The 14944-nt window shown below is 35.0% G+C and overlaps 2 protein-coding genes across 3 annotated transcripts; one reads left to right on the top strand and one right to left on the bottom strand.

The window, feature by feature from the left end:
* The first annotated feature begins 1940 nt into the window (after positions 1–1940).
* On the top strand, positions 1941–6189 carry LOC130944026 (uridine 5'-monophosphate synthase-like). 2 transcript variants are annotated; one of them, XM_057872145.1, is made up of 8 exons: positions 1941–2158; positions 2966–3010; positions 3286–3821; positions 4107–4190; positions 4388–4470; positions 4567–4654; positions 4738–4992; positions 5746–6189. In XM_057872145.1, the coding sequence occupies exons 3-8, from the start codon at positions 3303–3305 to the stop codon at positions 5872–5874; spliced, it is 1158 nt and encodes a 385-aa protein (XP_057728128.1). In that variant the 5' UTR covers positions 1941–2158; positions 2966–3010; positions 3286–3302; the 3' UTR covers positions 5875–6189. The 2 variants fall into 2 exon arrangements, with proteins under 2 accessions (XP_057728128.1, XP_057728127.1); XM_057872144.1 differs by having other exon boundaries at positions 2966–3821.
* Positions 6190–6380: 191 nt separating this feature from the next.
* On the bottom strand, positions 6381–10318 carry LOC130944027 (E3 ubiquitin-protein ligase DIS1-like). The gene is made up of 4 exons (XM_057872146.1): positions 10011–10318; positions 8418–8650; positions 7574–7960; positions 6381–7087 (listed from the first exon to the last, which is right to left on the bottom strand). Exons 2-4 carry the CDS (start codon positions 8622–8624, stop codon positions 6767–6769), a joined length of 915 nt encoding a protein of 304 aa, XP_057728129.1. The 5' UTR covers positions 8625–8650; positions 10011–10318; the 3' UTR covers positions 6381–6766.
* Positions 10319–14944: the final 4626 nt, after the last annotated feature.

Genomic DNA, 14944 nt, shown 5'->3' on the forward strand with positions numbered 1-14944 from the left:
TGGAAAGGATCCACTCCCTATTGTTAGTGAGCTATTAATTAAATAATTATTTTGTAAGATTAATGTAGCAAGAGCTTAGTTCGCAATTATTAGTTTTATTAGCGAATTATCGCTAAACTACTATTAGTTTTATTTACAGTTTCTTATGTTACATTTGACAGCAGGTGTAATCCACCACAATTTTTTAAAGTATTAATTTGAAATTTCAAGACATTGTTAATATTATTTTTTATTATGTTGCTAATTTTTTATAATTTCAAACAAAATATACTCCTTTTTCAAAAATAATATTATATATAAATAATTTATATAATCAATGACATAATTCATTGCTTATCAAATTCATAGTTCATATATCTAAAAGAAAATAAGTACAACCAAACACCATTAATTGGTCATTTTGTCTTTAATTTTTTATTTATTTTTAAATGAATATTTTAGAATTTTAAAATTAATCTTCAAACGGATAATCTTATTTTTTTTTAAATCAAATCCAAGTTTCTAATTTTATTAAAACAATCAAACAAGTCTAATCCTAAAATAATATTTTATCCTTTTAAAATGAATTAAGATGTATCTTAGTTGTTATAAAATTAAATCAATTTTTTAATTCCAATTAAATAATTTTAATCTAAAAAATATTTTATTAGTCTAAAAGTATATTCTTGTTTTTTACAGTTATTTTAAAGGTAAAGTATTAAATTGGTTTATTACGTTTGAGTCTAATCATATTTTGATCCATAAAGGTATAAAATGTCTTATTTGAATCCAAAAAAATTTCATCTAACTTTAATGTAGTTCTACCGTGTCAAAGTTAAATAATTAACGAAACTCAATTTTCAAATCTAAAAAACTCATCACCAACCTCTTCGGTTGTCGAGGGAAGTTCCCACGGTGGAGGTGATGATAGCCTTCTCCTCGTTGCTGCTGGCAAACTTCTTCGCAGAAAGTGAGTTTCCGACGATGTTTTGTATATGCTTGAATCAAGGCTAGCAGCTCACGGGGATGCATCTGCAGCTAATTTTATGCCTCTTGAGCTTATACATCTTCTCCAAATTATCGACATTGTTCTTGCATTGCTGTCACGTAGGATATTTTGTTAATTATTTAATATTGAACTCATAGTATGACTACATTAAAACTAAATGAAATTTTTTTGGATTCAAATAGGATTTTAAACTTTATAGGGACTAAACAGAATTAGGTCCAAACACATAAAGACTAATTTAATACTTTATCCTTATTTTAATTATTTTATATAATTTTATAATAGTCCAATATCAATTTCAAAATAAAATATGCTGAAATTGAAACAATAAATTTAAAAAAATTCTTAATTCGAACAAATTTTAGATAAAAAATATAAAATAAATATAAACAATAAATTTTTTTACATTTATTAAAAAAATTAATACTTCAAATTTTAAAATAGTAAAACGGTAAAACTCATTTGATCAGAATTTGAATACTTCAAATTTAGAAATAAAAGAGAATCAGAATTATTTATATTTCTAATTATTAAGATTTTGTTAATCAAATATTATATCTCTTACTAATTTATAATTCTCTATAGAGAATATTTTTTGTTGGTGATTGACTAAAAAAAATATTTTAAATATAAATTTTGTACTTTTTTTAATTTAGGCGTGTCATTTTTTTAGTGATTTAAAAGAAAATAAATAACAACTAAAAAAAATAAACAAAAAATTGTTTAAGAAAGACAGTTCTATTGAATACTATTTTTAAATTCCTTTCAAGACAATGGAAACTCCACTTGAAAAAAAAAAAGATTTTTATTATAATTTTTGTTATAATATCTATTACTGTATTTATATCTCTCAAGATTAACTGAAAATTAATACGTCATTTCTAAAATATAATTATAATATCTCAAATTTTAAACACCAAAAAATCAGACCAATTCTGTAATCCGGGTGTGTCGTTTGACTACCGGAGAAGTTTTTCCTTCCGTTAAAAAAAAAATTGAAAATGGGTATTTACTCTCTTCTAAAAATACCGGAATGGGTATTCTCGTATTTCAGTTGTGAACCCGCCTCTGTCTCAATTCTGGGGACACCGCTCACCAACTCAACACAGAGCATCTAGAAACCCTCACAGTCACAGGCATCTCTCTTTCTAGCTGAAGCTCTTGACTAAGGTTTTTTTTTTTACCTCTAATATTCATTTCTTTCTTTGTGTAATCCCTTTAATTTTCAATTTGCTTCAGATAGTCTTGAATTATTTACATATATAATATGAGTTACAGCATTGGGTTATGTTTTGTTTATGAGCTAATTTTATTGTAGTTTATCCAAAAAGAGAAAATAAAAATGAAAAGAAGAGAACTTGTTTCACTGGTCAAACCTCGTGATCATTTTGCATTTCATTTATTGTGATGAAATTTGTTTCTGATGATGAAACAGCCAATTTTTTTCTTCTTAAATATTATCGGAACTGCATCGATTGTTTGAATCTATGTAATTTGGGTGCTGATTTTGTCACTTTAATTTCTGTTATATTTGTTAGCTCTTTTATGCCCTTTTCTATGCTTTTTTAAGTTTCACTGTATATAAAGGATGTTTACCATTGTACCAAAAAAGGTAGTTTATGTTTCTGAGTTGAAAATCTTTCAAAGCACCATTCATAAATTGCATAGGGCTGCAAATATTGGCTTTGTTTTGTCTTCTTAAATATGGTTTGGACATTCTATTTAGCAATTTGTAAATTTATGTGTTCATTATGTTCAATAACAACTAAATCTTACCTCCGCTGTGTTAGGTCATCTAATTGTGATAATTTTGAAAGCCTTTGTTTATAGTTCGAATGATTTTTATATAAGAAATGATATCTATCCATTTCTAACTCTTCACGAGGCAAGAATATCGTGATACTTTTGTGCCAGTTTTTGTCATCCTTATCTCTATAACTTCCATTTCAATTGATTATGTCGCTTACTTTGTCACAGGTTCTCCCTAGGGTCTTACACGATTGTTGAAGAACAGGCTAAAAGGTACATTATCTGTTAGGGAATATTATTGTCAACCCTGCTATTAATGGAGTCTTTGGTTCTTCGACTCCATGAAATCTCAGCTGTAAAATTTGGCAACTTCAAACTCAAATCTGGCATCTCGTCACCAATCTACATAGATCTCCGTCTTGTTATATCTTACCCTTCTGTCCTCCGGCAAATTTCTCAGACCTTGGTTTCCTCAGTCTCTTCTACTTCATTTGACTTTGTCTGTGGTGTTCCTTACACTGCTCTGCCTATTGCCACTTGTGTATCAGTAACTCAAAATATCCCTATGGTCATGCGCCGCAAGGAAATCAAAGACTATGGAACTTCTAAAGCCATCGAAGGTGATTTTACACCCGGCCATAGTTGCTTGATAGTTGAGGATTTAGTTACTAGTGGCACTTCGGTTTTGGAAACTGCTGCGCCACTGCGTGCTGCAGGGTTGAAGGTCAGTGATGCTGTTGTATTGATTGATAGAGAGCAAGGTGGGAGAGAGAATTTGGAAAGCAATGGAATCAAGCTGCATTCAATTATTAAATTGACAGAAATGGTGAAGATTTTGAGTGAAAAGGGGAAGCTTGACAAAGAAATGGTAAGGATTGTTATGAGGTTCTTAGAGGAGAATCAGAATGTTGCTGCTTTGACAACTAAAGCTAAGCTAAAGAAGTTGTCATTTTTGGAGAGGGCTAAGTTGTCAAAAAATCCAACAGGAAAGAGGTTGTTCGAGATAATGGCTGAGAAGGAGAGTAATCTGTGTTTGGCTGCTGATGTTGGAAGTGCAGCTGAATTGCTTGAAATTGCTGAAAAGGTGAAAACTTCTTTCATCTGCAAAAGCCACCCCACCAATTTTTACATTATGGAAGGTTTCATTTGCTTAGGTCATTAGCTTTCAGATTCCTTTCTTTAAAAAGAAAAAAAAATATTTTTAATTAGTCCATGACAATTAATTTCATCTCTTATATACAACAATAGTGTTCGGTCTTTGTATTATTATGATTAATCAGATTATAGTGAGAAGTTTGCCCTTGATAAATAAAATATGATACCCTGTTTGGCTGTGTTCATTTTTCTTTATTTATTTTGTTCCCATCAGGTTGGGCCTGAGATATGCTTGCTGAAAACTCATGTGGATATATTACCTGATTTTACTCCTGATTTCGGTTCTAAACTTCGCACGGTATAGTACTACTACATAAGCTAAGATTTCCCCTTCAGTATAGCAGAAACTTTTGCACCATCATTTTAACATTTTTGCTCTAGAATATATTTGATACTAAAGCCATTGACTTCTTACATGATTGTAGGCATCATGTTCCATAGAATCTTTTACATTTCTGGTCTAATAGTCTCTAACTATGCTTTTTGCTGTCGAAGATTGCAGAAAAGCATAACTTCTTAATCTTTGAGGACCGTAAATTTGCTGACATTGGTAACACAGTGACAATGCAGTATGAAGGGTAAGACTTTATGCACCCACCTATTTTTTATTCTTTCAAGTTTCCTTTCATCCATTTCTTCTTTAGTTTGACATGTTTCGGCTCTGCTTTCTACAGAGGGATCTTTCGGATACTGGATTGGGCTGATATAGTAAATGCACACATCATCTCTGGTCCTGGAATCGTGGATGGACTGAAATTAAAGGTCTATAATACTAGTTGTGACATTATCTTGAATGTAGCTGGACCTAAATTGCTTGACTAACATGCCTCTTGAACCATGATAAGGGTTTGCCTCGCGGAAGGGGTCTGTTGCTGCTTGCCGAGATGAGTTCAGCTGGTAACCTTGCTAAGGGAGATTATACCACTTTTGCAGTTAAAATTGCTGAGGATCATTCCGACTTTGTTATCGGCTTCATATCAGTTGATCCAGCATCATGGCCTGGGGCACCAATAAATCCCTCTTTCATTCATGCAACTCCTGGAGTTCAAATGGTGACTGGTGGTGATGCTTTAGGGCAGCAATATAACACTCCATATTCTGTGAGTTTCTGCATCTTGCTATGCATCTTTTGTCATAAGCAGAAAATAGCCGTAAATGAAATGCTTGGTGCCTGTCTTGTTTGTGAACACGTTTTCTGTTTTCACTATTTTCTTTACAAAATCTTGAAAACAGAAAACGTCTTCACAAACCAAATAGACCCATAAATATAAATAGGAAAGAAAGGAGGGGGAGGGTGAATACTAAATACTTGTCACACTTACAAGTAGTTAGGATTGTACCTCCAACCTACATTATATTGAACTCAATTGACCTTTGTTGTGTATATATAGTATTGGTAACTAGACATCATCGATTTCAGTTTGGACCTTCAATAATAAATGGTCAAACTTGAAAGAATTATGTATATCCAGTGCTAATATCTAATTATTACCTTTATGATGGAAAACAAAGGGCGATGATGCAAACTTAATCTTCGTTTACTTCCCTTGGAAAGTAGTAGATATCATATACAACAACATAGACAATAAACAACGAAGCCTTATCCTGCCATAACTTGGGTTTCTTTTTTCTTTTGTTTATTTCCTCAAACTTGTTTGCTTGAGTTTCAAACCATCTTTATTTTCGTCAAGTATTATTTGTTCTGAGTTGATTTTAATATCATATTTTGCTCCTTCTAATATTGTGATGAAAACGCCTCTATGCAATATTTCGTTTTCTGATTCAATCTTGTGCTTTTCACTTCTGCATATTTGAGCTTACTGCAATTGAAAATTCCCCATATGGAATTTCAGGTTGTCCATGACAGGGGTAGTGACATTATCATAGTGGGCCGTGGGATCATCAAGTCAGGTAATCCGGCTGAAACGGCTCGCAACTACCGACTTCAAGGATGGAATGCATATTTGGCCAAGTGCAGCTGAGGACCCTATATTATGAGGAAATTTTGTTTCTGCACGCTATTTTTGGCCAACAATTAGGATACATTCTAGGAAATAAGACTTCCATTGATGAGAAACAAATAAAAGGCTTCCATAAAATATCCCCAGATTAAAAAATGAGGTTTTCATTCTGTATAAATGTTAGAAAAGTAGAAGAAGCACTTGGGGAGTGGCTTTGTTTTCTGTTTCTTTGTTAGAGACGTTACATTTGTGGTTCTGCAGCACAGTATTTTATCATTTTTTTCTTATTAGTGAAACAGGACTTGAAAAATATATTCACCCTTTTTAGTTCAGCCATTCAAATCTCAACCAGAGATGTTAATGATATTACATCCCTTTATAATGGATGAATAATATATTTTACATTAATTTTTGGAATTTTACATCCATTTATATGCCAAGACCCAACTATCTAATGGTGACTAAGTACATCGCTACAGTATCTCATGTTATTATCAAACAACAAAACTAAAAAATGACATGTTCAGTTTTAGAGCACACAACCAAGCATTGATCATTACAAAAAGAGATTGTTTTAACTAGAAACAGTTGAATCCAATCAAGCAATCAATATGCCTAACAAGAACGTTTGTTCAGCTTCTCTTAACCATTGACTACTATAGATGAAAAAAGAACATAGACAGAGCAGGCTAAGGTTCTACATCTCTATTGGCAATTATCATAGTGATCGTACATTACACCATTACTTCTTGTTCATGTATTTGATACAAGGATTAGCAAAGAGTGTTTGCCCCCAAAATGACATGACAAAACAGAATACATGACCAGAATATTCATCACTATAAGAAATACGCTGCGCTACAAACTACTTCACTCTAATATCATTGCTGTAGGACACAATCTCTCTAAACAGTCACTGTTCTTTCCAGATCCTACCGGTAACCCTTAGCTTTAATTCTTTCCTGTCGCCGCCGGAGAAGAATAGAGCCATATTCCTCTGAATTATGAGACCGTCAAAACTGTCACGAACCTTGCGATGGCTGTCCCTAATGCTTCTAGGAACACCCTGCCAAATCATTTTCCTCCCATTTCCACCCACTTCTAGACTGTAGCTATAATTCTTTGCCTCGTTATCATCACCCATAAATCGCAAAAAAGCTATGTAGACAGGAGCCATTCCTAGCTGAAAAGCTTCAAAGTGTAGACAAAAATACTGACCAAAGCAGCTGAAAACCTATAAACCAATGTGAAATCCATGAATCAGCTAAACCCCAAATTTGACTAATGCCACAATTAAGTGCATAACTGGCCCTTGTACAGACTACGGCAACATTTGCAACTTGCAAACTAATTGTTGATTACAGCTTTAAAAATACAATTCAGCTTCTGAAATGTTTCATTATTGAGAAGTCTAGTGAAAACATTTTTGTTATTAATTAAATAAAAGCCTAATCAGTTTGCATAAATTCTATATTTCCATAATTTCTTCGCTGTAACGAAAATTAGCATGTTTGGTTCTGCTTAATTATAGGAGAAATTTAATTTTTTATCATTTCAAAAATGCTCCATGAAATATATCTATTATAAGATTTTTTAACAAAAAATAACGTAAATTCAAACACGCATACATTCAAATTTCAAACATGCACTTAAATAACACAATCTACTGTCTAGTGAATTTGCTGAAAGAAAATAAAAAGGTAGTTCGGCAAAACAATACCGTGAGCATCCATGTGGCATTTTCAACCTCTTGTGGATTTGATTTTACATAACGATGGTTAAAAGTGCTACCATTGTGCATGTCCACTTTGTGATCATCTTTCAAATGGGCCACCAAGTAGGGTATATCACCCATAGCTGAGCATTCTGAACCAGCATATGGACAGTTATATGGTCTATATGCACACTGGGATTCGTGTTTCAGCTTGCTATAATATGGATAGATACCAATGCACCCAAAACCTTGATATTTACAAGGAAGTTCCAAAGATGCAGCCACCTTCTCTAGTGCTAAACATCTGATATTGCCAAGTTCATGCCTACAAGTAGGGCACCGATTGTGGACCCTTGGTTTGCAACCTGAGCATATCGTGTGGCCATTTGAACACTGCAACAATAATAGTATGAATATAAGTTTCCAAATTTCTGAATTGAAAATACTTTGCTATATAAGACGATATTCAATTTAAATCTTCAGTAAAGCCAACAAATAAATAAACTAAACAAGTTATATATAGCAATGGTATAGTGTTCTTGCTAGGAGAAATATCAAATCTTCTGAAAATTGGATCATATACGCAAGATCACAGTATTAATATTGATCTTGAATAAGAAAACTAGCACCTCAACACTTAGCTTTTCCTTGTGACATACCTAACAAGTGTAAGAATCCCAAGTTTTTCTTTGTTTTTTCTTAATGCAATCTTATTGATTAGCAGCAACACCATTATTTCCTACTTAATTGCCAGATTGCACAATGACTCCCACAACTTTTTATAATACTATCACTTGCTTTCTTAACAACCCAGAGAACAACAATAAAACATCACAAATACATAAACAACCTGATGGATTGGAGGGTACATTGCATTCAGGCATACAGGACACTCTAAAAGCTCACGAACACTGCTTGAAACAGTCCCATTAGGTTTGAGAGCAGTTAGGGCAGGATCATTTACTAATTCACTAACATCTGTTGCCTCCTCATTTTGAGGGGGATCAACTTCAGTTTTGGTCCTTATATCGTCAAAGAATGGATTACTTGATGCCATGCTATTAAAAGCAATCTGCAACAGCCCTGTGAGTAGTAATTTAAAAAGAGAAAAATTTTAGAATCAACCAGGAAGGGAGTAACCAAATTCAATACATAACTGATTTTCCTTTTTTTCACCACATTTGAACATAATTAATTAGGTATTACAATATTACATGCATACCTTATGCACATCTCCTCAATTACAACCAATGAATTATACAAGTAAACACTCATATTGGTCCCCAAAAATGTCCAAAATGGACACTTTGCTCCCTAACAAATTTTTATTACTCTAGAAGTCCCTCAGAATTTGTTAGGGACTTCCATAGTAATGAAAGTTTGTTGGGGACCAAAGTATTTGATCTGAAATTCATTGGGAACCAATTTTGGGTGTTTACTCTAATTACACCTCTTTAGTCAAAGAATGAATTCTGCCTCTATATGGCTCCTACATTGAGACTTGAGAGTATCAAATATGCATGGTGTTCATCTAATTTGATTTTAAAACCAATTTACATAGCACACAGTCATTGTATGCTTAACAAATTATAAATGTTTGATAGCTGAGTTTATGAAAGAATAGAAATTACAACAAACATCCAAAAACATGAGCATTTGTCATTCAAACATTTCAATGATTTGATTCTAAAATCCAATTTATATTGACCAACAGGAATGCTTAGTTCTTTTCCAACAAAAGGTAATCAACTCTTCGACTTATAATGAGAGATAAGGACACTTTCAACCATAAAAAGACATGTAGATGATTGATCATTGACATTTCAAAAACTAAAAAGTTAAGGCCTTAATCTCAGTTCCGGCCAAAAGGGATTCCTCCACTTACTCAACCTATATTCCCAGCCTTGGTTTCTACGTTTGCTTATCAAGTAGATAAACAAAAGCGGCCACAACAAAAGCCCTTTCCAGCCCCTGCGAGATATTAGGGATGGATGCATGGATCAAACACTACTAGTTCTCTGTGTTTTCTCCAATCTGCCTACTACTATGATTCAAGATAGGCATGGAGATAGACAAAAGAAACAAATGCAATCTGAGTTATTATGAAACATTATCACATGGTTTGATTCATTCTACCAATCCCACCTAGTTGGAAGAAAAGGGGTTCGCTGCTGAAAAAGCAGAGATCACATTTCAAACCCTGAAAAGAACAAACTGTTCCATACATTTCCAAATGCCACATAATTAAAACCCTAAACCTTGAAAACAATAAATAAAAGCACAATTGATTCAAGGCAAAACCTTCCACAGATCTACAACAAACACTTAAAAAGAACCCCAACAAGAATAACAGGAATCCCTAATCTTAATCAAAACGAGTCAACAGGAACGGCCTAACAAGAAAACTTAAAAAACGGAAAAACAGAGAGGAAGAAAGGAATACCTGAAATGACTGAATGATCAGAAGCTCATTACAGAGAGGAATAAAAGGAATGGAAAATTCAAAATAAGAAAGAGGGTTTAATTTACCGAAAACAAAAAGGGAAAGAATGATGTTATTGTTACGGGTGGGTGAGGGGGGAGAGGGTTCACACAACAAACTAATAAATGAAAAGGAGTCACGAGTGCGCGTATGCAGATGCAACAAGAATTTTCAAATTAAAGGGAATGAGAGAGAGTGAGAGGAGCGTATAGCGGAAGAGAGAGAGAGAGAGTTCTCGATTCGATGGAAATGGCAACGGGATTCAAACTGAGTTGATCTGTATCATGCACCTTACATGGCAAGGTGCATCACATACTTCCTCATCTAACACAATTAATGCCTTAATGGCCATATTCAATTCATGGAAAAGTACAGGGAGCCAATGGCTTAAGTGTACAATGCATATAATTGAGGTTTAAGAAGTATTAGAGATATAATTATTAGTGTTATATTGTTCTATTAGGTTATATTTTTGGGATGAGTAGTTTCATATTTATTAGATAGTATGAGTGATATAGCCCGTTATACATATTGTATACTTAGGTCTTAGGCCATTAGCTCCTTAACACTATCCTCAATTTATTTATAAGAAATACTAAGACACTAATAAATTTTGTGATTTATAATCATAATTAATTATTATTAATATTTTTAATAATATATTTAATAATATAAAATTATTTATTTTTTGTTGATTAAATATTGACTAAATTTTAATAAAAGTACTGTTTTTTAAATTTTTTTTTCTTATTTAGTTCATTTCATAAATAAAATTTATTTTATGAACAAACTGCAACTACCCTTCATACTCGGGTTAATGTTCGGTGAATCATTCTGGTCGTTGTATGTTTACAAGTCAATATCATAGTCAATAAAATTGATTTGGTCAAATGATTACTGGGTTAGTCATGGAATCATCTAAACCAAGATTAATTGAAAAAATATATAAAAACAAGATAGAATTTATTTTAGTGCAGGATCATTTATGTAAAAAGTTACGGAATTAAAACAATTTAAATTGATAATATTTATACATGACAAAAATGATAAATTTAAGGATATTTTTATTTAAATTAATAAATATAGTATTTATCGAAATAAATAAACGTTAAAAAATTTATCAAGAAGGTTTTTGGCCAAAATAGCTACATTTCGGATGTATGGACCCTGTACTGTGATACGATGCCTGCAAGTCATATTTCGAATGCAACCGTATATGAACATAAGCATATATTGGATACACTGTATCCAAGATACGCGTGTTTTTGAATTTGAGTCGGTGCATCTGAGATACTAACGTTGTTATAGCCCATTTTTTTATATATAATGTTGCAATATTTTTGTAAAAAAACTTATATCAAAATGTATAAATAAGTAGAGTCATATATGTGATTGGAAGTCTAAAAACATACATAATGAGCAAAATACATAGTAATAATGATAAGGGTTAAGTATTGTTTTCGTCCCTAACGTCTTGGGTCAAAATCAAAATTGTCCCCGACCTTTTTTCGTTATTGAAATCATCCTCAACGTTCAAAAACGCTTTAAAATCACCCTTCCCCGAATTCTTGGACCAAAATACCCTCATCATCAACATTCTTCTCTTCACCTTTCTCACCCCACCACCTTCACTGCCACCAACATTACCACCACAACCACCATCAACACCAACACCACCACCACCAACACCAACACCAACACCAAGAACATCAAACAACAGCAACAACACCATACCACCACAAGCAGGCAACAGGACGCGGCTCCTCCAACGGCGGCGATCCCCTCCCCCCTTTCCCCTTCCCACTCCTCCTCCCCCACACCCCTTCCCCCCCACCCTCACAAGCGTCCTTTCCCCTTTTTCCCTTCGCCGGCGCCGTCCCCCTCCCTCTCCCCCTCCCCCTTCCCCTTCCCCTTCCCCTCTCCCTTTTCCCTTCTCCCCTGCCCCCTCGCCCTTCCCCTTTTCCCTTCTCCCTTCTCCCCTGCCCCCTCCCCTGTTTTCTTTTTTTTTAATAATGATGAGGGTATTTTGGTCTAAAAATTCGAAAAATGATGATTTTAAAGCATTTTTGAACGTTGAGGATGATTTTAATAATGAAAAAAGGTCGGGGACGATTTTAATTTTGACCCAAGACGTTAGGGATGAAAACAATACTTAACCCTAATGATAACTAACGCCGTCCGGCGGCAGGATCCAAATGGTGTCCCTTCTCACATCCACGAGGATGAGACACCCTAGGAGGACGGTATGGACGGGGACGAACAACTGGCTGGCTGGAAGTGGGTGGTGGCCGCTGGTGTATTGGTGGAAGAGGAGCTGCTACAATCATGGGAGGAGGCGTAGGAGGTGGTGGCCAGCTAGAACCGGACAGAGGTGGCTCTGGTGGTAGGGATGGAGTCTGATAGTAGGGTGACAGAGCAGAACCAGACTGGTGCGGTGGTGGAGGAGGAGTCTGGTAACACCCTGGAGGAGCTGAACCATGCTGGGTGGATACACTGCTCGATGTCCCAAGTATGTCGGTATCGTCTCTCCAGTGGCAATAACGGCTGACCAAGTCATCTATCACATCACCCGTCGCCCTAATGATCTAGAACATATCATCGATGTTTATCTCAACATTGGATCTAATGTCGAACTAGGGCTGGTACCAAGCGGTGTCATCAGCCGGGTGGTGACTGGGGATGGAGGTACCCGGCATAAGCCTCGTAGCCACGTCAGCCTCATGGTCAGCGAAGAATGCATCGGACGGCTGCCCTGCATGTGCATCAGGAATGTCAACCTTAGGTATATCCTCCTGTCGTGCGTACTCAGCCTCCTCGTCTGACAACTGCTAGTCTCCGTCACCGTGCTGAGGATCCCAACTGTCCCTATGGGCATTTTGACCGCGTGCCTGTCGTGCCAGTCTCCGGACATCATCGCGAGGTCGCCTCCTCGCCCGTCGCCTCCTATCTGGGGCATCCCATGGTAACTGTATCTCATCTCTATGACTAGGGGCTGCAGGGAGGATATCAGTCGGTGGGGCTGCTGCTCTGGGATCGGCCAGGATGTCATCACCGGAGAGATGTCTTGACTCTGCAGGCCACCAAGCAAGGTACTCTTGTGTCGGGCGAAGGTCTGGATGACCGTCGATGGTAACCAAGTGTTGTGCCTAGTAACGGCCCCTGAATATGTTAGATAGTATCTTGGATGCACTAGTCCAAATCCGAAAACACGCGTATCTCGGATGCAGTGTATCCAATATATGCTTATGCTCATATCATGGTTGCATTCGAGATATGACCCGCAGACGCCGTATCACAGCATGGGGTCAGTGCACCCAAGATGTGATTGACGATGTATTTTGATAAATTCTTCGACGTTTATTTATTTCGGTAAATACTATATGTATTTAATTTAAATAAAAAAATTCTAAATTTAATGGTGATTAAATTATTATTTTTTTCACTTTAGTAATTTTCTTCAAAAACATACATCACTTATTATATTCAATAAGAATCTTATCTAGTCGATTTTTATGGATAAGTAGTGTACGACCCACGCTACGCGCAAACAAAATGTTATTTCATTATAAAAATTTATTGGTACTTATTCATTGAAATTAATAGTTGTTACTTTTAATTTGGAAAATGTATTCGTATATAAAAATCTAGTGTACAGTAAATAAGACTGTTCCATCATGATGGTTATCAGTGGCTAAGAGAATGAGGGGTTGAATTTTAGGCTCATTTTCTTGTAAAAATTACTTTTTGCTTTTTCAAAAAAATTTAGGAGATATTTTTGCTTTTATCTCGTAACAAGTTGAGAGACACTTTAATTTTTGTCTCTTGAGTAACAGAACCAGAAGTGAAGTAGAGAAGAAGAAGTGACACATAGATGTATCCTGGTTCAGTTACCTAGTGCAATGTAGCCGACATCAAGTCTCCATCACAATAGTGACAGAATTTTACTATCTTTCAACAGAATTACATTAATTAATTCTCCCTAGGATCTATCCAATCCTATATGGGACAAGTCCAGATTCTAACCCAACCTGAACTTGACTAGGACTCAAACCTAGCTTTCAACAGCAAAGTGCTAACCCAACTTGTAAGAGAATTCCTTCAGGATCATAACAACAAAACAAAAATACATACAAAGAATTTCTGAGATAGCTATGACTTTTTCTCCAAGTTTAACTCTCTGCCTTTTTCCAGTCATTGACTTTTTCTTACAAAATCTCATATTTTGCCTTTTATCAATGAAACACAGACATACTAAATTGAGAAAAAAGAAATATTCAATGAAAACCATGAATGAGAAGAATAAACAGCTCAAAGAGCTATGAAAACTCAAACGTGTGCTCTCACTCCTTCCTTTAATCCTTAGCCGTTCACCCCTATTATAGAGGGATGAAGCTTCTAGGGCTTGAAACCTTCTTCAGCACATGTTGGTTCTCTTCTCCCAATACACAGATGCAGCAGTGGCGTTCACAGAGGAGAGAGGGTAGAAGCAGCGATATGCAATTATACCTTCAATCTTCTCTTTCAACCAAAGAGTGATGTGATAGATGTGAGAGGAGAGAGAAGAGAGAGTTCGTCGGTGGATGAAGTGAATATAATAAATTGAATTGAAATGAAATAATGTCATGTGATGGTTCTAATGAAATAGAATTTGAATAACTTAGTTACTGTCTAAGTGAATGAATAGATTTGAATGTTGACCACCGTTGAACTTTGGTTTGATTACAGGCTTGCTTATGTTCTTGGACTTATTTATTTTCTTTCTCCCTCATGGTTCAGCCATTCAATCTTTGGATTAAGATTATTGGAATAAATAGTTTGTTCAAGCTGAACTTGATATTGGGCCATATTTCTTTTTTTATCTTCCTTGTTCAGATTGTTTGCTTTCATAGTCATTC

The sequence above is a fragment of the Arachis stenosperma genome, chromosome 8, assembly GCF_014773155.1.
Source record: "Arachis stenosperma cultivar V10309 chromosome 8, arast.V10309.gnm1.PFL2, whole genome shotgun sequence".
In the NCBI taxonomy this organism is placed as follows: Eukaryota; Viridiplantae; Streptophyta; class Magnoliopsida; order Fabales; family Fabaceae; genus Arachis; species Arachis stenosperma.

Excerpts from the sequence above, each read along its gene's own strand:
- LOC130944027 (XM_057872146.1), bottom strand. The coding sequence starts at position 8,624 with ATGGCATCAAGTAATCCATTCTTTGACGATATAAGGACCAAAACTGAA. Across the intron at positions 7,961-8,417 it reads TGTACCCTCCAATCCATCAG|TGTTCAAATGGCCACACGAT; the intron begins GTTGTTTATGTA and ends TTATTGTTGCAG. Across the intron at positions 7,088-7,573 it reads ATGCCACATGGATGCTCACG|GTTTTCAGCTGCTTTGGTCA; the intron begins GTATTGTTTTGC and ends ATTGGTTTATAG.
- LOC130944026 (XM_057872144.1), top strand. The coding sequence starts at position 3,054 with ATGGAGTCTTTGGTTCTTCGACTCCATGAAATCTCAGCTGTAAAATTT. Across the intron at positions 4,191-4,387 it reads TCGGTTCTAAACTTCGCACG|ATTGCAGAAAAGCATAACTT; the intron begins GTATAGTACTAC and ends TTGCTGTCGAAG. Across the intron at positions 4,471-4,566 it reads GTGACAATGCAGTATGAAGG|AGGGATCTTTCGGATACTGG; the intron begins GTAAGACTTTAT and ends TGCTTTCTACAG.